We start from the raw sequence: 23686 nt of genomic DNA on the forward strand, positions 1-23686 counted from the left end.
TATTATTGGTAATTATTATTGGTTATTATTATTAGTAATTATTATTGGTTATTATTATTGTTAATTATTATTGGTTATTATTATCGGTTATTATTATTGGTTATTATTATTAGTAATTATTATTGGTAATTATTATTGGTTATTATTATTAGTAATTATTATTGGTAATTATTATTGGTTATTATTATTGGTAGTTACTATTGGTTATTACTCCCTCCCTACATTTGTTCCTTAATCACAAGGAGAAGTGTGGAATCTCACTCCTCTGATCCTTAGACGGTTGTTTCTGTTCCATTTGCTGCACAGAGCTGGGAAAAAGCCTTAGTCCACTCTGCTCCTCCTGCTTGGAAAATGCTGCAGAAAGACTGGAAACTAACTGAACTGGTATCTTTAAATGTTTTTAAGAACAAGCTCAAAGCATCAGAGACTGAAACAATAATGTGCAACTGCTTCTCATGATGTATGTGGTTTTAATGATGTTTGTTTTTATGTATTTTTTTGTATTGAAATGTGCCTCTGGACCAAGACTCCCTTGAAAAAAAGATCTTGTCTCAATAGGACTACCTGGTAGAATAAAGGTAAAGTAAAAACCTCTGGAAAAGTAATAATAAAAAGAAACATTCAAAAATCACAATTTAAGCATTTATAGCTCAAACCTAGATATTTTGTTCAAGTGGAAATACAAATTTAAACAGCATAAAACGATGGACTAAAAACGAATGGGGACATTTAGTTTCTGGGATTTTTCCTACATGGTCTGGCTGCTTTAGACAGTTAAATATAATTCATCATAACAAACAAGTTATTGAACATTTAATTAGCAAAATGTTACAAAAACAGAGTAACAAGAAGTAATTGATTTGTTTCTTTGACTTGCTTTATCTATAAGAGAAGCCACAATTTTCATCCTGACTCAACTGCAACAATTAAGACTTCTCATTATTATTATTATCACATTATTAAGAACCAGAAACATGTAATTTGATAAAAAGTTATTTTTTACATCTTATCACCATCCCAAAATGCATTTGTTTTTGAGTGTTAAACTTATTTCTTTGACCATTTTCTCGACCAGACAGCAAAGAAAAGTGAAGCCCAAAATCTGGTGAGGACAGGATGACAGGAACACACGAGACAAGAGGAAGACACATCCACAAATACACACGAAAAGTCTGTCCCATCTGCGTCAATGTGAAGGACACACATGCTGACTTTTTGCACATACATGTGTCAAGCACCACACAGACTTTGAAAGTCACTGTGGATGTGAGGATGGAAGACTAGCTTTTCTCATGTTAAAGTGCACAGCAGTGGATTTCAGGGTTTTTGCCATTTTAAAAAGAATCAACTTTAATTAAACTTCACATTTGTTAAACTTCAATGATTCAACAAAATTGAAAAAAGCACACAGGACCCCCTTTGATGTTCATTTTATTTGTGTAAATCAATAAATCAACTTAAAGCCATTGACCACACATCTCATTGATTCTGGAAAATAGAAATAAAAAGAGTTAATTTCTGCAGACTCATCAGAACTGTGAGGCATTTCTAATAGTTTTTACAGTATTTGGTCAGAACTACAATCTACACTCCTAAAAAAATCCCCACAGGCTAAACAAACAGCATCAGATCTTTAAAATAGTGTTTTTGAAAATGTGAAAGAAGAAAACTAAAGTTAGTGTAACTAGCAGCTAAAAGCAAACATTTCTCCGGAACAATTCCAGTGTTTTTAAATCACTTTAATTCCTACATGATTGTAGTGTCTGCTCTCAGAGCGTGCTGTATCTGGACAGATCTCTGGTCTCAGTCATCTTTACCAGCAGTCTGGGAGCAGAAGAGACGCCGCCGCCGCCGCTGTGGCCATTGCTTTTAGGAGCTGGAGGGAAACAGGAAGACTCAGATGGTGAAAAGGCTTCTGTCTGAGTTTTGTGCTGCAGCAGTGGGACTTACAGTAGCTGGAGACAGCCTGGATGTTGAGGATGGATTGTTGTCCAAGTCTGAAGAAGAGAAGAGAAGCACAGGTGAACTTTTACCTGAACCACTGGTGGCTTTCAAATATCAGCTTTTCTGCTGGTTCCTGGTTTTAGGGACACCACATTTTGAGAAACAGAATTATTTGATGATCTTTAACTTTTTTTTTTTACTATGCATACAGTCAATTTCAAAGACCAGGTTATGAGGAACGGAACCAATCCACCATGAGATTGAGAGGAACCTGAGACACTAAAAATGTAAATATTACCACGGCAACAGTCTCCAGATAAAAGGTGTTCCAACCAAAGGATGGGAACTCCAAGTACATTTCTGTTCAGGGATATGAGGTGGAAATTTAATTTCAGAATATTTTTCCTCACTCAAAGTCCCACCTGTCTTCCTCCCCCTCCAGGAGCTTCCTGTAGGTGGCGATCTCGATGTCCAGAGCCAGTTTCAGGTTCATCAGGTCCTGCAGGTGCAAACAATGGTATTGACTTGTGTTCTACTTTTATCATTTAACCCTGGAGCACTATCGCCAGGGGATTTTCACCAGAGCAAAACAATTTACATGAATTTCAGTGTGTTGCGTGTCGAGGAGTCTGTGCCTCACACGTCCCAGAAATGGGTGGACCACAGACCAAGTTACTCGTATGATTTTATCATATTTCAGGAATGTTTTGTTCTCAAATTCACAATTTTTAGCATGTTTTTAGGAACTTCCCATGTTTTACATTTTGTTACATCACAGTTGACAATAAAAGACAACCACTCTGATTTATCATGTGTTGCCATGCTTTGACCTGTGTTTTATGACAAGTAATTTTAGTTGGGTGTGATATGTCGGGTCAAAATGACCCGTTAAAAGTGACGGTGTGACTTTGTGTTGTAGGGTTAACGGTGGCCGTCCTCACCTGGTACTCCCGCAGCTGCCTGGCCATGTCCTGCTTGGCCCTCTGCAGAGCATCCTCCAGGTCTCTGGTTCGGGCTTTGGCTTCTTTCACCGCCAGTTCTCCACGCTCCTCCGCTTCAGCCAGCTGGTGCTCCAGGTTGGCGCGCTGAGGGAGGAGTGGTCAGAAAGGGAGTCGTGCACCGCTCAGAAAGAGCCCTGTCGGTTGGTGAGGTTTACCTGCGCTTTCACGGCCTCTATCTCATTCTGCAGGCGGCTGATCAGACGGCCGACCTCGGCCACCTCTGCCTTGGCCATGCGGAGCTCATCTCCAAACTGCCTGGCCTGCACTGACATCTGATCGAACTGGCGGCAGAGAAAGGCTCACCATTACTCACACACCATGGAATCATCGTTTTAACTCAAAGGAGGTTTCTACTTACGTAGAGGAACATGCTAGGAACACATTTTAAGCACATTTTACGAGACTCATTCTGCTCTGGTCCATCACTCATCCTGACCTTGCTCTTGTACCAGGCCTCCGCCTCATCTCTGCTGCGGGCTGCTATCTCCTCATACTGGGCTTTGACTTCGGCCACAATCTGCTCCATGTTGAGGCTGCGACTGTTGTCCATCTGCACCACCACGGAGGTGTCTTTGATGCTGGCCTGCAGCTCCTGCAGCTCCTGGTTCCGTTTCAGAAACAGAATTATTTTAGCACCAAGAGCCTCTCATTGATAATAGTTCAAGAATGAAAACAATCGAAACATTCATGAAGACAAAAAGGAGTTGATTCAAAGAAATAATGCCAAAAGTTCCAAAAAGCACAACCTCCTCATAGATGTTGCGCAGGAAGTTGATTTCATCCGTCAGAGCTCCAACTTTGTCCTCCAGATCTGCCTTCACCAAATAGGCCGAGTCCACATCCTGAGACCACACGAAGAGCACACACCTTTGGTTTCCTTTCAGATTCAGGCTTTCTTTACTATTGACATCCGTCCTCAAGGATGCACCGCAGAGAGAAACGGTGTTGCTCCGCCCACAACAAAACAGCATGTAAACAATAAAATGCAAAAGAAAAACCAAGGCAGGTCAAAACAGAGAAAAACAGCTACAGCTGTACGGTGTATGTTATGCAAAACAGCTCAGAACCCTTAGAATCTGCAGCATCCAAAACCAAAACGTTTTGGAATTTTTTCATTCAGTCATCATCCAGTTCTTCTGAACAGCCGAACAGATCAGCTTTCATGTGTGAAGCATCATTTTTAACAGTTATTAAAATCCAACTCTGATCATCTTCTGATCTATTGTCAAAGTCTTCCCAGTTGTCTTTTAATGAGGATTTTTAGCCAAAATCTAAAAACCTGTGTCGTTTTCTAGGACATAGTTTCTGCAGAGCGGCAGGACTTCATTCGGTTTTCACGTCTGAGTTGTGGGCGCAGGGTAGGTCTGATTTCCCATCATCCCTTTGTTTTCACTATCTCTCGCTAGCTACAGCCCCTCACAATCCCGACCTTACATTAATGTGCAACAGAAATGGAAAATTGAGAATAGTATCAACAGAAAACGCTTCCCGAACAAAAATGGAGCAGGAACAAAGAAGGCTGGTGCTTCAGTGCTGCGTGGTGGAGTGGCCCGCAGCGTTCAGGTGGGACGTTTGAGGTTCGGATGACGTGACGATGGAAGACAAAAAGAAGGTTCACCTTACTCACCACACCTCTGGAGCTGAAAAAGAAAACTGCGTTCTGACCTTTTTCAGGATAACAAAGTCGTTCTCCAGGTTGTTCCTCTTGTTGATTTCGTCCTCATATCTGTGGCAGAAAGAGCACAGAGACATGATGGGTTTCCTCCATCTGCAGCATTTTCCCGTTGAACTGTCAAAGAATCTGTGGTTACTTGTGTTTAAAGTCCTCCACCAGGCCCTGCATGTTCCTCAGCTCCCCGTCCAGCTTGATCTTGTCGTTGTTGACCAGGTCCATCTGGCGCCTGAGGTTGGCCATGTGGGCCTCGAACATGGGTTCCACGTTGGAGCGGCTGACCCCCTGACCCTGCAGCAGCTCCAGTTTTGTCTCCAGCATCTTGTTCTGCTGCTCCAGAAAACGCACCTGAAGGATGCAGAAGGAAATGACGGCACGGGATGAAGGTCGTGGCCTTTCCGCTGACGTTCAGATATGGGAAAGACTTATTTTAGGAAGTTCCTGGACTGTAAAGTAAGTTTCTAAATCAGCTCATCAAACAATTCAAAGACTAACAGTTTGAGGAACAATCAGGATGTCAAGATCTCGCCACGAAGCTGCTGAGAACCATGGGACTCAGAGATTTCAGCACAAAACACAAAGCTGATGTCAGCTGGAGTCACATTGTTTTTCTCGCTTAAATCTTTTCTCAAAACTCTTCATGCTCATTTAGAGCAGTAGATGCTAAACAGCGGGTTTGAAGGCCAAGCAGGAGAGCCATGAAGGAAATGTTGTGTCTTTGTTGATAAGATGTCTCAAAACGGAGGCCCTGGAGAAGAACCAGGACACACTGGAGAGTGCTGGTCTGGGAATAGATAGATGGATGGATGGATAGATGGATGGCTGTATCAGCACTTAAATACATAATGATTGTTCTGAACTCACGGTTAGACCATGATGTTGCTGCAACAGATTCACTGGGTTTCCCTTGGTTACCACTTCATGAAGACTCCAGACTCTTCCTCAGCACAGAAGCAGGTTTCTTTAGAAAACATTCAAACCTTCAGCCTCACTGGATGCTTAACAGCACTAACATTTGTGCTGCAGAAAGAGGCCTTCCCAGTCTCTGAGGGTCAGCAGCTTAGGTTGGTCCATGGGCAGCTGGTCTTCTTCTGCAGACGTTCCACATGCACTCAGTGGGTTTCAGCAGGACACTCAGAGGTCAGACAGAGGCAGCAGAGAACAGCTCAGCAGCTCCAGTTTCCTTCCTGCAGATGGGTTTCACTCTCTCCCAGACAAAGCCTGTGCTCTGTTCAGAGCAGGGAAAGCACCATGGCTGACCGGACCGCTCAGGTTACCCCCCCCCCCCCACTCAATGAGACAGAAATGGGACGGTTGGGTCGAATGTCCAGGAGCCCGGTACCATCAGAATACTGAGGATGTTTTCAATCCTAGATGGAGGCTGGGGGTGTTGAGAAAATGTCATTACATGCCTCAGACGTCTGGACCCTCACCAAAGCGGGAACCAGATCTTCTTCAGCACCATCATCATCCTCATCAGCAAAGCGTTGCCTGATGGCACCAATGTGTCTTTGCAGGAGGGAAGCAGCTCTTCAATGTTTCAGTTTGGTGGCATCGGATTACAGAATCAGAGATACAGAGATACTCAGGCAGCCAACAGGAAGGAGATGAGGAGTCGGCTTTCATGTTTCTTCACAATAAAAGCCTTTGTTGGCTGTTCCTGTAGCATATAAGTCACATGATCCATGTGCCGTGCAGTAGTCTATAATAATAGAGAGGAATTATGAGCTTTGACAGAGTTGTCAGCACGGTGGCTCCTCCCATCCGTTGTCTCAGGTATGTTCCAAAGATTCACCTGTTGATGGTTGAAAGGTTTCTCAGTCGGGACTCTTCAGAACAGGACAAACATTTCCATTCTTAAGGATCATGGAGCAGATGAAAAATGTCTGGTGTTTGATGGCTTCATGCCGCTCAGCTCTCTGTCACTGAACACCGGAGGTCTTTCTGCGCTGAAGCCAGCAGCCAACAAAGCCTCCATTGTGAGCAGGTCACCCACTCCGTGAGAAAGCATCCCGGTCCCCGGAGGAGAGTCTCACTTCCAGAGTTTGGCCCGGCTCTTCACCTCAACCACCAATCACCTGTTCAGAACCGGACTTCACTGGAAGGAATGGCATCCCATAATAGATGTCACGTGATCACGGGTGGTTAGCCTTCATAAACGATCATTTTCTCAGACAAGTTCTCTGAAACCAGAAGAGATGAAGCTTCACGTTGTTTTATTTCATCTGGTTCTTCTTTCATTTTCAGAAGATTGTTTTTCCATCCTGGTTTTTCTTCCATGAGACTTTGGAGGAGAAAGTTTATGGTTGATGGTCTTAAACCCACAGACTGATGACTGACAGGTGACTGCGGTCTTTTCCTTGATTTGGCCCTAAATATCAATTCTGTTGCAAAAGTTCTTCCTGCATTGCTGGAATCTTCTTTGATTCTCGTGTTTCAGCACCAACGACCTCCTTCACATTCACAAAGTAGAACACAGTCAGTGCTGTAGTGCTCTTGAGCCACGCTGGCTGCATCAGCGTTTCTAGGTTCAGGTGACGAGTGTTGGTTGGTTGCCTCTCTGGGTTTTAAACGCTTTAAAAGCTTTGGTGGATCTGTTTTCACATGAGACCCGAGGTTAGTTTGAAACTTCACCAAGAACACGATCACGTTACAAAAACAAAGCCTCCCCCGCCCCCCGCCCCCCAGGATGGGATTTTAAATGGAAGAAAGAGTCACTGGAGCCTGAGGACGCACAGATTCCTCTGCATTTCTCTCTCTTTGCCGTAGTTTTAGTTTGTAAGTCAACCAGTTATCACAAAACATGATCTTAATGTTAAATGTGTGCTTCACTTATAATCTATCCCAAAACAACAACGTTGGTTGCAAACACTGCTTCACAAAAATGTTTTTTGTCTGGTTAATTTCTCAGAAAATGTTAACATTTTAGTTTTGCATAGCATAAATGTAAAACAATAGAAAACCCCAAAATATAAAAGTGGTTTTCTTTTGTTAAAGAAAACCACTTTTTTCATGCACTGTTCTGGAGTAAAGGAGAACTTCAAACATCGAGTCTGCATCGACATCCTCCATCTGTTCAGGATTTCTGCTTGGTTCTCTTTCTGCTCACCGGAGATGCTGCAGGTTTTACTCTCACAGAGACATGTTCAATATAGTGTTGAATGCTGCCAAAACTGGAGGAGCAACAATAAGAGATGAACCTTTTGAATCATCTCAACAATATTTGAAGGTTGCTCCTTCCCAAAAGATTTCTGTTTTTACCTTATCTATGAAGCTTGCAAAGCGGTTGTTCAGGCTCTTGATCTGCTCCTTCTCAAAAGCTCGGCTCATGGACAGGTTGGGGTCGATCTCCAGGTTCAGGGGGGCCAGCAGACTCTTGTTCACAGACAGGGATGTCAGCGAGGCCCCCAGCCCCGGATGGTGGCCGTTGGTGCCAGCATACAGACAGCTGCTGCTCAGCGAGACGCCGCTGAAGCCCCCCTGACCTGGAGCGAAGCCGCTGGACCTCCGGGACGGAGTGCTGGTCCGGACGGAGATGCTGGAGCTGATTCTCTTGTTTCTGCTCAGACTCATGGTGAGGAGCGATGGACGACAGAGGAGATGAAGAAGAAGCAAACTGAAAAAGAAGCTGCTGGAGGAACCCAGACGGCACCGGGACTGCTGAGGATGTCTGAGGACTGGGAGGTGTCTCAGGTGTCTCATGACCTTTTAAATCTCCCTAGGGTGGAGTCACGGGGGTGGGGGGTGGGGTGGTGAGGACCATTCAGCTTCAGTATCTCATGTCTGGTGTTCCAGTTCTCTAAGTGGCACAAACTGTTCTCATCAACGTTTTAATTACAAAACAACCAAAGTGCTAAAAGCACCCAATTTTATCCAGGTTTTCTTCATAGTTTAATTTAGCAACATTTCCCATGTAAATAAATATTTGAACAGTCAGGTCATTCTAATGTCAGTGAAATGTGTGAATTTCTGCTGACAGCAGGTGAAGGGAAGAACAAACGAACAAACAAACGGGCTTCATGAAGAAGTTCTTTATTCAGTCGGAAGAGGAGCAAACAGAAGTTGCGGCTGAAGATCCTCCTGTTCTGTCTCCAGAACATCCTCATGCTGTTTTCTTCTTCTTCCCAGCTCCTGCCATTCACCAAAAGAGAAAACAAACTGAAATGCAACCGTCTGAGAATGACTGGTGTCTGACAACCACACAAACCTGTCTTTGGAGTCTGAGCCTGACGTTTTTGTCCTGATGGGAGCAGCTCCACCTCCACAGGATAATGGTCGCTGATGCTGAGAGCCTGAGGGAGGAAGAGGAGCACGATGAAGCAGGAGATATCTTCAGCCAGAGCTGATCCAGACCCCACAAATCCGTCCCACCTCCTCTTCAGTCAGTTGGAACTTTTCCTGGAAGTTGAAAGCCTTTGCAGATCCAGGCTTTACGGCGTCCAGCAGGGTCTGTCCGTGCACCACGATCCTGTTTGAAGAGGAAGTTAAACCACCACAATAAAAGCCTTTCACTTCCTGCTTTGACGGACATATTTCATTTTAAAGACATGTTGTCATTTTTTATTAGGTTTCATGTTATAAAGCAACAATAACATTAACTTTATGCTTAGAGTAAGTGTCAGAAGTCAGAGCTCTGTCTCCCCCTCTGGTCACCGGCGGTACTGTGTACCCAGAGTTTCAGCCACACTACAACTCCCAGCAACCCAAGCGGATACTTCCTGGATGCCGAACACCCGACTCTCATTCATTCATCATCAACAGCATTCTTCAGCTCTGCACTGAGTGAAGCTCAGTGTGAAGTATTGTTTGTGCCGCTCTGCCATCCTTACCGGGCGTTACATCCGGATCTGGATCTGGATCCGGATCTGGATCTGGATCTGGATCTGCCTGTTCTAGACCCCTGCCTGCCTGACCCTCATTTAGCTTTGTGGACTTTTAGCTGAGCTAATAAACCTGCTGCACTTGGATCCAGCCGTCTGCCTGTTCTTGTGACAGTAAGTTAGTATTATTGACATGTTTGTCTTTTTTCTAAGAAGCAGCAGTTTTTCTTTAGTTAAATCCATTTTTATCTAAACTAAAATCCTTCTGATGATTTTCCTATTAAATGCTGTTCTTAGTTTATAAGTAAAACATTTTCAATTTTTACAGTCTAGCAAACATATTTGTCATAATAAACAGCACTAACATTTTCTCTTTCCTGAATATTCTCACTCAATTCTGCATTTCTTTTCACACTAAAGCGGCTCACCTGTCGTAGGTGTTGTCGTTGGAGGTGCTGGTTGTGGTGTCGACATCATCGTCTATCAGCCAATAGAAGGGAGGCTGTTGGATGCGGAGCTTTATCTTCCTCTTCTTGGACAGATATGGACCGCTTGCATTGAAATCTCCTAAAATCATGATGTTCTGGAAAAAGAGGAGGGAACAGATGAGGCCCCGCCCACTGACTGACGGAGAAGCTCAAGACCTCAGCGGTTCATTTCTTTTAACTGTAGCAGTCAGACTCGGGTTAGCTGGACACTGTGTGTGACATGGGTGCATGTATGTTGTGGGTGTTTATTCAATTGTTTGCTAATTAAAGTAACTAAAAAACAATTAGAAGAAGAAAAATGATAATAGTTAGAATTTCAGTGTGTTTGAGTAAAAGTTAGTCTGTGTGTGTGGGTGTGTGTGTGTGTGTGCGTGTGTGTGTGTGTGTGGGTGTGTTTGTACGTGTGTGTGGGTGTATGTGTGTGTGTGTGTGTGTTTGTATGTGTGTGTGGGTGTGTGTGCGTGTGTGCGTGTGTGTGTGTGGGTGTGTGTTTGTGTGTGTGTGTGGGTGTGTGTGTGTGTGTTTGTATGTGTGTGTGCGTGTGTGTGTGTGGGTGTGTGTTTGTGTGTGTGTGTTTGTATGTGTGTGTGCGTGTGTGTGTGTGGGTGTGTGTGTAGGTGTGTGTGTGTAGGTGTGTGTGTGTGTGTGTGTGTGTCCTCACACTCACATCTGTCTTCCATTCCGTCCGGACCTGTTGGACCACATCAAAAAGCTCGTCCAGCTCCTTCTCTGCTTTTACCGGCTGGGTGTGGACGGGAATCAGGACGATGTCAGTCACAGCTGTCATGTTATCCAGAAAGGAAGAACATGTTACACAGACCGCCAAAATAAAAGCATCATCTTTGTTGTGGTTCCTCAGTAACAGGCAGACAGCAGTTGTGGTCTGAAAACACAAATACATTTCTGCAGCTTTAAACTGCATTGATTCGGATCTAAAGAGCTGTAATTATGGGATGTTTTGGCTCAATCAGCCTCGCTGATGCTCAGCGGTGCCTACCAGTGGACGGACAGCTGAAGCGCAGGATGAAGGGCTCTCTGGCAAAGGCGTCCTCATCTCCAGGCTGGTCATCAGCGTACTGCTTGGAGTCCTTCAGCTCCACCTCCTTCGTTCTGACACAGACGAGCAGAGGTGGAGTTTGTGTGGGAGCTGCTCAGGTTTACAGCTCATCTTCATCATCAGGTGAGGTGGAACAGCAGTGAAGGAGGAGCTCCTGAGAGAACCTGCTCTCACCTGTAGAAGCAGACGTATTTCTCCTTGTAGGTGTCTCTGCCCAGAGATTTGCTGCAGATCATTCCATAAGGACTCTCCTTGTTCTGGCTGAGGGACACAGACAGACGGTGGGCTCTCATCAAGCTGGAGTCTCCGTCTGCAGATCTTCTGCATCTGGATCTATAAGCTCAGACATCTGACTGTGTGAACTGACCTGCTGCTGTTGAGCTTTTCCAGCAGGAGCTTCATGGCTTCACCGCTTTCATCCATCACCTCCAGGATCACCACGATGCTGTACTGAGACATGATCTGGAGGAACAGGCCATGTTTACGTGACATCATTGACCAAATAATGAATCTATTTAATGTTTCAGAGAACTTCAAAAAGAGAAAAAAAACCTGTTACCTTAACAAGGTATCCAACGACTTTGTCGTCTGAGACCTTTTTCTGTCCGAAATTCTTCATGTTGAAAGCTGCTATTTTCATGGTGACTTCAGTGGAAAAAAATGCTTTTATGTGACCAAAAGAAAATAAACTAAAACTAATAAAAAAGGCACAAAAATAAGAGGAAATAGTTAAAGATGATCTGTAGTTTTAGGATGAAAGCACACGAGCCAAAACCTATTTAAATGTAAGACTCCAAACGCTGCAAATCATAAAAACCACGTTTGGAGTTTTTGAACCACCAAATATATTTACTTTTACCTGATCAAAGTGATGAAAAATAATAAATACTTACAGTGGAAGGAAAAATCACAGCTGCAAGGTGAAGCAGAACTTTGGATCCTCAGAGAATGGGTGTGAGCAGACGACAGGTGCACGTGTTCATACATGCACACCTAGACTCTCTGGCAAGCCCTTCACTATGTTTGGCCAAGCAAATGCTTTCAATCTTTAGACTCTACAGAAACCAGTTTTTACAGTCCTCCTCCCCCATGTTTATTGATGGAAAAATGGGAACGGGCTGCCAAGGGGTGGGAGGCGTGGGGCAGCTGCCACTCAGCAAAATGCTTTTGTGCCCCCCCTAATAAAAAAAAAAATTCAGATTTTACGCATGTGTCTGGATTCAGTCAAGAGTTGAATGAACAACAACTAAATGAAGCCAAAACTGAGTCTGTGCTCCTGACAGCTGCCCCCCCCCCCCCCAGATAGTCCAGTTTTCTATCTTCTCGTCTTGATTTCTGCGACTCCATCTTCACACGTTTAAGCAGAAAATCTGTAGAACGGCTCCAGGTTTTCCAGAACGCTGCTGCAGGGCTTTTAACCAGTTCATCCAAGTATTCAGACCTCATTCTATTCTAATCCAAGTTTTCACCCGTCCCCCCGTTAATAATCCAAGTTTTCACACGTCCCCAGTTAATAATCCAAGTTTTCACTCGTCCCCCCGTTAATAATCCAAGTTTTCACACGTCCCCAGTTAATAATCCAAGTTTTCACTCGTCCCCCCGTTAATAATCCAAGTTTTCACATGTCCCCCCGTTAATAATCCAAGTTTTCACCCGTCCCCCCGTTAATAATCCAAGTTTTCACATGTCCCCCCGTTAATAATCCAAGTTTTCACACGTCCCCCCGTTAATAATCCAAGTTTTCACCCGTCCCCCCGTTAATAATCCAAGTTTTCACACGTCCCCCCGTTAATAATCCAAGTTTTCACACGTCCCCCCGTTAATAATCCAAGTTTTCACACGTCCCCCCGTTAATAATCCAAGTTTTCACACGTCCCCCCCTTAATAATCCAAGATTTCACCCGTCCCCCCGTTAATAATCCAAGTTTTCACCCGTCCCCCCGTTAATAATCCAAGTTTTCACACGTCCCCCCGTTAATAATCCAAGTTTTCACATGTCCCCCCGTTAATAATCCAAGTTTTCACACGTCCCCCCGTTAATAATCCAAGTTTTCACACGTCCCCCCGTTAATAATCCAAGTTTTCACACGTCCCCCCGTTAATAATCCAAGTTTTCACACGTCCCCCCATTAATAATCCAAGTTTTCACCCGTCCCCCCGTTAATAATCCAAGTTTTCACCCGTCCCCCCGTTAATAATCCAAGTTTTCACCCGTCCCCCCGTTAATAATCCAAGTTTTCACCCGTCCCCCCGTTAATAATCCAAGTTTTCACCCGTCCCCCCGTTAATAATCCAAGTTTTCACACGTCCCCCCGTTAATAATCCAAGTTTTCACATGTCCCCCCGTTAATAATCCAAGTTTTCACACGTCTCCCCGTTAATAATCCAAGTTTTCACACGTCCCCCCGTTAATAATCCAAGTTTTCACACGTCTCCCCGTTAATAATCCAAGTTTTCACCCGTCCCCCCGTTAATAATCCAAGTTTTCACTCGTCCCCCCGTTAATAATCCAAGTTTTCACACATGCCCCCGTTAATAATCCAAGTTTTCACACGTCCCCCCGTTAATAATCCAAGTTTTCACACGTCTCCCCGTTAATAATCCAAGTTTTCACACGTCCCCCCGTTAATAATCCAAGTTTTCACACGTCCCCCCGTTAATAATCCAAGTTTTCACCCGTCCCCCCGTTAATAATCCAAGTTTTCACCCGTCCCCCCGTTAATAATCCAAGTTTTCACATGTCCCCCCGTTAATAATCCAAGTTTTCACACATCCCCCCGTTAATAATCCAAGTTTTCACACGTCCCCCCGTTAATAATCCAAGTTTTCACACGTCCCCCCGTTAATAATCCAAGTTTTCACCCGTCCCCCCGTTAATAATCCAAGTTTTCACACATCCCCCCGTTAATAATCCAAGTTTTCACACGTCCCCCCGTTAATAATCCAAGTTTTCACACGTCCACCCGTTAATAATCCAAGTTTTCACCCGTCCCCCCGTTAATAATCCAAGTTTTCACACGTCCCCCGTTAAGAATCCAAGTTTTCACACGTGCCCCCGTTAATAATCCAAGTTTTCACACGTCCCCCCGTTAATAATCCAAGTTTTCACACGTGCCCCCGTTAATAATCCAAGTTTTCACACGTGCCCCCGTTAATAATCCAAGTTTTCACACGTGCCCCCGTTAATAATCCAAGTTTTCACACGTCCCCCCGTTAATAATCCAAGTGTTCACACGTCCCCCCGTTAATAATCCAAGTGTTCACACGTCCCCCCGTTAATAATCCAAGTTTTCACCCGTCCCCCCGTTAATAATCCAAGTTTTCACACGTCCCCCCGTTAATAATCCAAGTTTTCACCCGTCCCCCCGTTAATAATCCAAGTTTTCACCCGTCCCCCCGTTAATAATCCAAGTTTTCACATGTCCCCCCTTAATAATCCAAGTTTTCACACGTCCCCCCGTTAATAATCCAAGTTTTCACACGTCCCCCCGTTAATAATCCAAGTTTTCACACGTCCACCCGTTAATAATCCAAGTTTTCACCCGTCCCCCGTTAATAATCCAAGTTTTCACTCGTCCCCCCGTTAATAATCCAAGTTTTCACTCGTCCCCCGTTAATAATCCAAGTTTTCACTCGTCCCCCCGTTAATAATCCAAGTTTTCACACGTCCCCCCATTAATAATCCAAGTTTTCACCCGTCCCCCCGTTAATAATCCAAGTTTTCACTCGTCCCCCGTTAATAATCCAAGTTTTCACCCGTCCCCCCGTTAATAATCCAAGTTTTCACCCGTCCCCCGTTAATAATCCAAGTTTTCACTCGTCCCCCCGTTAATAATCCAAGTTTTCACCCGTCCCCCCGTTAATAATCCAAGTTTTCACCCGTCCCCCCGTTAATAATCCAAGTTTTCACACGTCCCCCCGTTAATAATCCAAGATTTCACACGTCCCCCCTTTAATAATCCAAGTTTTCACCCGTCCCCCGTTAATAATCCAAGTTTTCACTCGTCCCCCCGTTAATAATCCAAGTTTTCACTCGTCCCCCCGTTAATAATCCAAGTTTTCACCCGTCCCCCCGTTAATAATCCAAGTTTTCACACGTCCCCCCGTTAATAATCCAAGATTTCACACGTCCCCCCTTTAATAATCCAAGTTTTCACCCGTCCCCCCCGTTGTTAATCCAGCTGCTCTGGCTCCCCATCCGTCTCCGAGTACATTTTAATTCCTGCTTTTAACCCACACAGCTCTCAATAGCCGAGCACTGGTCTATAGAAAGACCTCGAGCAGCCGTCCACTCCCAGCAGGTCCCTGAGGTCATGTGACCAGGGTCTGCAGGTTGTTACAGACTAAAGGTGACAGAGTCTTTGCAGCAGTGGCTCCATCCTCTGGAACTCCCTTCCTCTCAGCCTCACATCTGCAGACTCAGTGTTTTCTTCTAAAAAGCAGATAAAAACATCTCTATTGATTTTTTATAATTCTCTTTATATTCTGGGTTTAACTGGGAAGAACTTTGTGATTTTTATCCTGAAAGGTGCTGTATAAATAACGTTTATTATCATTTCAGACAGACTGACTGACTTTGGGAAATTCTATTATCTGAGATTCTATTAGCATCATTATTGACAAAGAACTCATCCATTCAAGCTTCTTCAAGCATCAGCACCTCAGCATAAACGACTTCTGTTTGAACACTAATAACAGTAACAATAATGAACCAGATTGAGACGCATAACTTCCACTCTGTTGTTCTCGTCTGCCCCCCTTCCAAAGTCTTCAGCCCCCCTCCCACCCCCTATTTGAAATGTTGTTGCTCCGGCACTGGGCCGTTCTGTAGCCAAACTGAGGCAGACTAATCTTCTCCAGACAAAGTCGTAAAATTAAAAATGTAATCCATAAAATGCCTTTGTGTTTTAGTCAAACCGCATGTTCCTCCATAACCACGCGTCTGAGAACGGATGCCAGCCTCCTGTTGGGACGGGCTCCGCTCTGCCTGAAGGGTTTCCTCCTGTTGGGGCCTGCTGTAAACATCCTCAGTATGCAGAGGTGAGGCGGGGAGCAGCAGGCGCACCTGTTAGCTGCAGCAGGATGAAGGAGGAGGTGAAAACAGGAGCAAACAGGAAAGAGGAGGAGCTGAGAGGAAAAACAACCTGAGCCAACAGCCCTGAGATCCAACATGCTGCCGTGCACGTGTGTGCGCACCAATCTGACTGAGGTTGACGTGCACACCGCTGTGGCGCAGTGGTAGGGCGGTCGGCTCTGATTGGAATATTGCAGGTTTGATTCCCCTTTGATTCCTCTAGTGGAAGTTTGCTGCCACTGTGACTGGAAGGCGCTTTGGGCCTTCTGAAAAGTCTTTTTAAAAAAGACAAATGTTGTCACCATAACCGTTTGTGTGAGAAGCTCCTGCATTTCTGGTCAGATTTGACTTAGAAGCCTTTGTTTTGGTCTGAACTGACATGTTTGGTTGGCTGTGGAGGTGACAGGAGGAACGTTTTCTTTGAATCAGACAAAAATAAAGTGGAGGTGCAGCTGATCGAAGAACCTGACTGGGAATTTTCAGAAAAAAATCCAGCTGATGGCTGCAGTTACGCCCATGTTGGTGTGGAGGCGATATCGCTCCCATTGAGGAAATAACAAAGGTCAAAGGTTGAAAACATAAAAATGAAATCTGCACGACACGCCTGCGTCTCTCCTTCTTCCCCTTATGTGTTGTCAGTGTAAGTGTTCACTGCGACCCGTCGCTCGCAGCATGACCATAGAAAACATGAACATTTTCTCTCCACGGGTTCACTGGGCGTCGACCACCTTAATATTTCCCGCGGGTCACCTGTGTGACCCGTTGTTAGAATGTGATCCCAATTACAGTTTTATTTTCTATACCTGTTTTTCTGATGTATTTTATTTTGAAACAAGCCATCATCATTTCCTGTTTATTTGATTCTGGTGTGTTACATGTGGGTGTGTCTAAATAAATATGGCAATCACTCTCAGCTGTGATCGGCAGATGAGAGTGGAGTCTGAGAGTGAAACGAATTGTTTGCTCGTGTGATTTATCGAGTAGGGAAGTCCAGGTACCACGCAAAGACGCTGTAGCATTGCCAACCTGTCAGCACCCGTACAGGTTTGACTGTTTCACACCTGCAGACGGCCGTCTGCACGTATCCAGACTTGATCTTATTTACATGAAGAGACAATAACATAATCATTATTCATTATGAGACACTTTAAATAATGGACAATGCTTTTATTAAAAAACACCCATATTTGTCAGTAATTCAACAAAATCCTGTTTTACAAAAACCTCTTCAAATCAAATGTTGGACCTTCTGTCTTTGAAATGAATTAGAGCCATTTCTGTTAGAATTCTTTATAATAATGACTAAAATAAAACAGCACAACCACATCTCACAGCTGATTGAAAATTGTTTGATTTTATCTCTTAATATCTGAGCATCATTTCATGTGAGGCTAAAGTTCTAAAGTAAATCTGAGCCGTGAGACCATCTCTCTGTTTCTTCTTCTTCTTGATAAATAAATGTAGTCTCTCTGTTTTGGATCCAGATGCTCAAAACCACATTTATATTTGTCATTCTTTTAGACACATTCTTCAGCTGAAGATTTCCAGGAGCTAAAAAAGATGCTCGCCTTGGATTTTGTCTGGATGTTGGCTTTGTTTGCTGGTGTTTAGGTGTAAAAGCTTCGGCTAACGTCTCTTGTTCGCTGCCGCCTTCGCTGGCGCCTTCGCTGGCGCCTTCGCTGCCGCCTTCGCTGCTTCACACTTCCTTTTCACTGCAGCTTTCTTCTTTGGAGCTCCTGCATGATTCCAGAGGAAGAACCACCATTTTAGAAAAAGCTCAAATCTGCCATGTAAATACTGATCATTTTTCCTTAGATTAGATGTGATCTATAATAACTGAAGGAGCACGTTTTCCTTAAGCTTCATCTCGTGACCTCCAGCGTGTGACGGATCTCGCCGTTCATTTTTATTGCAGGAGTCACATGACACATACTTGTCTTTGGCGTCTGAGCCCGCCTTTTCTTTGATGACGGACGCAGCTCCACCTCCACAGGATAGTGGTCGCTGATGCTGAGAGCCTGAGGGAGGAAGAGGAGCACGATGAAGCAGGAGAGAACTTCAGCCAGAGCTGAACACCAGAAATCCGTCCCACCTCCTCTTCAGTCAGTTTGAACTTTTCCTGGAAGTTGAAAGCCTTTGCAGATCCAGGAAGGACGGCGTCCAGCAGGGTCTGTCCGTGCACCACGATCCTGTTTGAAGAAGAGGCATCGGATGGTCAGGAGCTTCAACAGCGAGTCAGCAAAAGGTTTGTGGGTTTCTCTGTTCCCAAATTCCAAACAGGTTCTAAAATGTTCTAAAGAAACCTTCAGTCAAAGCACATGGAGTTATGATGAATGTTTGCGTTATTCTCCAACCGTTTCTCACTTTCCTTCAGTCAGAAAATGTCTTAAATGGGACTCAACGTCCTGAGGGGGCGGAGCTTCTCAGGGCACCGGAGGAGCTTCAGTTTGATAAGCTCATCATTTGTTCCAGTTTAGCGGGAAAGAGCCAAATGAACATTTCTGGAGATGGAAACACGTTTTCCTACTCCATCCGGGCGCCACATAAGAATGTTCTCCGTCCAACACACCTAGAGCCTCTTCATGAAAGTAGAGAGAGAGTGGCAGATCCCTGCGGCTCACCTGTCGTAGGTGTTGTCGTTGGAGGTCCTGGTTGTGGTGTCGACATCATCATCTATCAGCCAATAGAAGGGAGGCTGGTGGATGCGGATCTTTTTCTTCCCCTTCTTGGACAGATATCGTCCGTCTGCGTTGAAGTCCCCCAAAATCATGATGTTCTGGAGAACATTTTTGGGAAGGAAACCGGTTAGTGATGCACCGATCAAAGGAGACGGAAACTTGTCCCACAGCGGGGAGCCGATGGCCATTGAAGCAGAAACTCTCCCCATTTACTTCCTGATGTTTGATTTTATGATACAAAAGCCTCGCCACCTTTAAAGCAGAATTCAGAACTCGAGCTGGAAAGGCAGAGACCTCTACGGAAAGCGCTGAACTCAAAGTGTCCCTGAGACGCTGAAGTACAGAAAGCTGCAGCTTACATCCGTCTCCCATTCCCGTGAGACCTCAGTCACCACGTCGAAAAGCTCGTCCAGCTCCTTCTCTGCATCCTCCGGGACGGTGTGGACCGGGATCAGGACCAGGTCCTTCACAGCTGTCAGGAGACCAGCACAGGAATAAAGACCCTGCACACCAATGTCCACACACGTGTGCTAACAAACACACGTGCTAACACACACATATCCACACCTCATCTCATTCCTGCAAGGATCACCTTGGCATTAAAATCATTCATCTGAATCCTTTAATAATAATAAAAAGCAATTTTATAAGTATAACTTCTAACAGACACACTAACGCTCAAAAGTTTGAAAACGTTTTCCATGAAAAAAAAAAGTAATAAATGGGGGCAGGCGGGCGCCTGGGTTTGGCAGCGGAGCTGCCACCAGTGTGTGAATGCGTGTGTGAATGTGTGTGTGAATGTGTGTGTGAATGTGTGTGTGAATGTGTGTGTGAATGTGTGTGTGAATGTGTGTGTGAATGTGTGTGTGTATGTGTGGGTGAATGGGTCTGTGACTGTAAATCACTTTGTCCTTGTAGGAAGAAAGGCGCTATATAAGTATACGCCATTTACCAAATAAATAAATAAAATCTCATTTTCGGTTTAACAAGAGTTAAATGGTAATAAGAAAAGATAGTTTAAACAATGACATGGTAAGAAATAATGATATTTATTTGAAATAACCTTTTTTTTCCCTCTAAACTTTGGTTTGGTCAGCGAATCCTCCGTTTGCAGCACATTGCAGACCTGTTGGCGTTCTAGCTGCGAGTTTGTTGAGGTCATCTGGAGACATTTTACCCCGACCTTCTAGAAGCCCCTCCCACACATTAGTGGGCTGGATGGACGCTCCTGCCATACCGTACGATCAAGCTGCTCCTACAACAGCCCAATGGGCTTTAGATCTGGGGACCACGCTGGCCCCTCCATCACAGATGGAACCCCAGCTGCTGCTTCCTATCTAAATAGTTCTGCACAGGCTGGAGGGGTTCTGTGTGACGTTGTCCCCAACCAGGCGCCGTCCACAGGGTACGGCATGGCGTTGCAAAGTGGAGGGATAGCCCTCCTCATTCAAAGTCCCTTTTACCCTGAACAAATTCCCCACCTTACCAGCACCAAACCAACCCCAGACCATCACACTACCGCCCCCCTGCTTGACAGATGGCGTCAGGCACTGCTCCAGCATCATTTCAGTCGTTCTGCGTCACACAAATGCTTGTCTGTTTGATCCAAACACCTCAAACTTCCGTTTGTCCGATGTCTGTGCTCTTTCACTCACATTCATCCTTTTCTTTTGTTAGGGTTAATCCCAACCCTCCCACTTGTTTTTCTACTCTGGTCAGAGCCTGTTTGGGCTGTTCTCTGAAGAGTGGAAGGAGATCTTCAGTTTCTTGGAATCTTCTCTCCTGGAATAGCCTTCATTTCTAAGAACAACAATAGACGGTTGAGTTTCACGTGGACGGTTTTTTGAGCCTTTAATGCTCAAGATGCTCCAGATACTCAACCTATAGCTTCTTTCAGCAGCCGAACATTTTCCAACTGAGCCAACGTGATCACACAAGGAGTTTCTAATCATCTGTTAGCCTTCTGACACAATGAGCAAACCGTTCCATTGGAGGATAGCTGCTGGAAATGGGTCTCTAGTCCCCTATGAAGATAAAACACCAAACTGGAACAGTCATTTTCTAGTCATGTAGCACATTAACAATCTATAGTGTGTTTTTCTGATTAGTTTAAAGTTATGTACATTGAAAAATAGTGTTTTTCTCTTTATAAAATAGGAAAATCTCTAGTGAACACAAACTTTTGAATGGTAGTGAAACGTTTGATGAAGTGATTCCTAGAAGGGTTATAGAATAAAAGTCTATCCCCACGTTTGCAGAAACATTTCCTTAGAGGAAACACCGACAGAGGAAGTGGACCAGAGAGGACAGCAGCAACCTGTGGACCGTCCTTTGAGTTCTCACCAGAACCAAAAACAACATTTAAACTCCTGCTGCGTCAAAACCCAGAGATTCAGATCCAAAGAGCTTTGATTAGTGATCAGCCTCGCTGATGCTCAGCGGCGCCTACCAGTGGACGGACAGCTGAAGCGCAGGATGAAGGGCTCTCTGGCGAAGGCGTCCTCATCTCCAGGCTGGTCATCGGCGTACTGCTTGGAGTCCTTCAGCTCCACCTCCTTCGTTCTGACACAGACGTGCAGAGGTGGAGTTTGTGTGGGAGCTGCTCAGGTTTACAGCTCATCTTCATCCTCAGGTGAGGTGGAGCAGCAGTGAAGGAGGAGCTCCTGAGAGAACCTGCTCTCACCTGTAGAAGCAGACGTATTTCTCCTTGTAGGTGTCTCTGCCCAGAGATTTGCTGCAGATCATTCCATAAGGACTCTCCTTGTTCTGGCTGAGGGACACAGACAGACGGTGGGCTCTCATCAAGCTGGAGTCTCCGTCTGCAGATCTGCATCTGGATCTATAAGCTCAGACATCTGACTGTGTGAACTGACCTGCTGCTGTTGAGCTTTTCCAGCAGGAGCTTCATGGCTTCACCGCTTTTATCCATCACCTCCAGGATCACCACGATGCTGTACTGAGACATGATCTGGAGGAACAGGCCATGTTTACGTGACATCATTGACCAAATAATGAAGGAGGAACAGGGAGACCGCAGAAGCCGCTCTTCCTTCTTCTCCTGTGTTGGTTTCTGCCAGAGGGGATAACATGCCTCACCTTGATCAGATGGTTGACGACCTTCTTGTCTGAGACTTTCTTCTGTCCCAGGTTCTTCATGTTGAAAGCTGCTATTTTCATGGTGACTTCATTCAGAAACAGAGAAGAGTTTGATGAGTGAGAGGAGGAGGAAGCTGAGGAGCTCTCCTTCTGCATTTGTGGATCAGATGAAGAAACAGAAACTCTAATAAAACCTGTTGGAAACCCAAAGTGACCACAAAGAAGACACTTCCTCTGCTTCTGTCTCACTGACAGAATTATTCTGATGAAGATGTTTGGTCCGTTAGTTTTATTTCAATAAAGCTTTGATGATTTCCTGGAAACTTTCCTTTGTAATAAATCAGTTTGATGTGAAAAGGAAATATAAAAAATACATTTCTAAAATTGGGTCATTCCTTGTCTATGGTGCCATTTCAGCTATTTAACTTAAAAATGTAAATAATTTTGACATGTTTTTACCAGCAGTGACTCGATTAATCAATGAATCCATTTCTATTCCTTCCAACCAGATGGATGCGTCTGAGGCAGAATCAATCGGACTAAACCGTTATCAAAATGAGACCAATCCATAATTGATATTGGAAAATACCATCTGGATTGATGTAAAGTAGGTTTATTTTACTATAAGGGCCCCCCCCCCCAAAAAAAAACACGGGGGGGGGGCCTTTCTTGTGTGAAATATATATTAGTGAGGCTTATTCTGAAGGCCGCCTTTCGTTATACCTTAACCGTCTCTTCCTTCATTGGCAAAGTTTTTTTTAATAAAGTATTAATAAAACAGTGTCATGGAAAGAAGATGTGTTTAAGGTCAAATGTCATTTTAACACTTTACTTTCGGTTAAAGAAATTCAAATGGAATTTGGACCCCATTTAAAGGGATTTCATAGGTGAAGTCAGTCCCCCCTTAAGGCCACAGACATGCGCAGTGACTGTCTTTATCTCATTCTGGAAAGCGGTCAGGTAGCAGGGGGGGCATCAAACCCGCGCTGGTTCCTGAATGCAGCGACGCTGTGGGTTGATGTTTGATTGCTGAAAGCAATCGGACAGAAGTTCTTCACAGACATTTCATTTCCGGATCTTTGATGAATGAACGAGATTTAAATTCACAGAAACAGTCAAATAAATAACAGAAGTTATTTTGCTTCTCACGCAAAAGAAAACGAAACGAAAAGTTTCTGTTGGCCAAACACGGACGGACTTTCGGTCCGATCAAAGTCTGGAACCGAACTGAATCTCACCAGGAGGTCCAGCAGAACCAGCAGCAGAACCAGCAGCAGGTCCGGTCCGGAGGAGCAGCTGTGCAGGAAGTGTGTCCGCGCGGTAAACAGGCGCAGGTCTGCCTCTTATCAGCGGCTGCAGCTCCAACCCCGCGCGCGCTTCCTCTTCCTCACACCAAGGTCTTCCTCAGTGAACAGACAGGCGGGCTCAGTGACAAAGAAGTGATACTCTGGAGACTTTGGGGAATTCTGCAGCGCATCACCTGCTGGGGGGGGGGGGGGGGGGGGGGGGATTCACCTGTTGCTCCTCCCCCTTTGTGTTCAGGTGATCCTTCAGATCCAGAACGTCTCTGGTTGGGCAGATTGTTAACTGCCTTCAAATTAAATTAATGCTGAAGGATTTATAGATTTTCATGTGCGTAAACATGTTTTTAGTGGAGAGTTGCGTCATTGTGTGGTTGTCTGTGAAAGTTTGTAACGATTATTTCACTAAAAAGCTGAAGGACAGCTGAATGTCAGCTGTTTACATGCAGGAAGCTACAGAGACCACAACAGGAAGCTGCAGAGCCCACTTCCTGTCTGAGGAAGCAGCTTCAGCGGAGCGTTTATCTGTCAGAACCGACAAACGTTTGGTTCTGA

General features: G+C 44.7%; 3 protein-coding genes across 5 annotated transcripts; all 3 read right to left on the bottom strand.

Annotated features, from left to right (window-relative positions):
- Positions 1 to 1414: 1414 nt before the first annotated feature.
- On the bottom strand, positions 1415 to 8310 carry LOC101167925 (keratin, type II cytoskeletal 8). Its single transcript, XM_004085197.3, has 10 exons — positions 7879 to 8310; positions 4757 to 4965; positions 4611 to 4671; positions 3692 to 3787; positions 3382 to 3546; positions 3101 to 3226; positions 2886 to 3029; positions 2367 to 2443; positions 1951 to 1997; positions 1415 to 1876 (listed from the first exon to the last, which is right to left on the bottom strand). Exons 1-10 carry the CDS (start codon positions 8188 to 8190, stop codon positions 1770 to 1772), a joined length of 1344 nt encoding a protein of 447 aa, XP_004085245.1. The 5' UTR covers positions 8191 to 8310; the 3' UTR covers positions 1415 to 1769.
- A 323-nt stretch (positions 8311 to 8633) lies between these two features.
- On the bottom strand, positions 8634 to 12046 carry LOC101167675 (deoxyribonuclease gamma). 3 transcript variants are annotated; one of them, XM_020700593.3, is made up of 10 exons: positions 11876 to 12046; positions 11542 to 11645; positions 11350 to 11444; positions 11157 to 11243; positions 10923 to 11035; positions 10593 to 10705; positions 9866 to 10020; positions 8989 to 9085; positions 8825 to 8909; positions 8634 to 8748 (listed from the first exon to the last, which is right to left on the bottom strand). In XM_020700593.3, exons 1-10 carry the CDS (start codon positions 11967 to 11969, stop codon positions 8720 to 8722), a joined length of 972 nt encoding a protein of 323 aa, XP_020556252.1. In that variant the 5' UTR covers positions 11970 to 12046; the 3' UTR covers positions 8634 to 8719. The 3 variants fall into 3 exon arrangements, with proteins under 3 accessions (XP_020556252.1, XP_078804277.1, XP_011491899.1); XM_078948151.1 differs by having other exon boundaries at positions 11542 to 11627; positions 11876 to 12033; XM_011493597.4 differs by having other exon boundaries at positions 11542 to 11677; positions 11876 to 12013.
- A 5162-nt stretch (positions 12047 to 17208) lies between these two features.
- On the bottom strand, positions 17209 to 23279 carry LOC101160620 (deoxyribonuclease gamma). The gene is made up of 10 exons (XM_011493177.3): positions 23069 to 23279; positions 21831 to 21916; positions 21608 to 21702; positions 21418 to 21504; positions 21184 to 21296; positions 19094 to 19206; positions 18678 to 18832; positions 18149 to 18245; positions 17990 to 18074; positions 17209 to 17792 (listed from the first exon to the last, which is right to left on the bottom strand). The coding sequence occupies exons 2-10, from the start codon at positions 21909 to 21911 to the stop codon at positions 17683 to 17685; spliced, it is 936 nt and encodes a 311-aa protein (XP_011491479.1). The 5' UTR covers positions 21912 to 21916; positions 23069 to 23279; the 3' UTR covers positions 17209 to 17682.
- Positions 23280 to 23686: the final 407 nt, after the last annotated feature.

Source organism: Oryzias latipes, chromosome 5 (assembly GCF_053564925.1).
Source record: "Oryzias latipes strain Hd-rR chromosome 5, Olatipes_Hd-rR_3.1".
NCBI lineage: Eukaryota > Metazoa > Chordata > Actinopteri > Beloniformes > Adrianichthyidae > Oryzias > Oryzias latipes.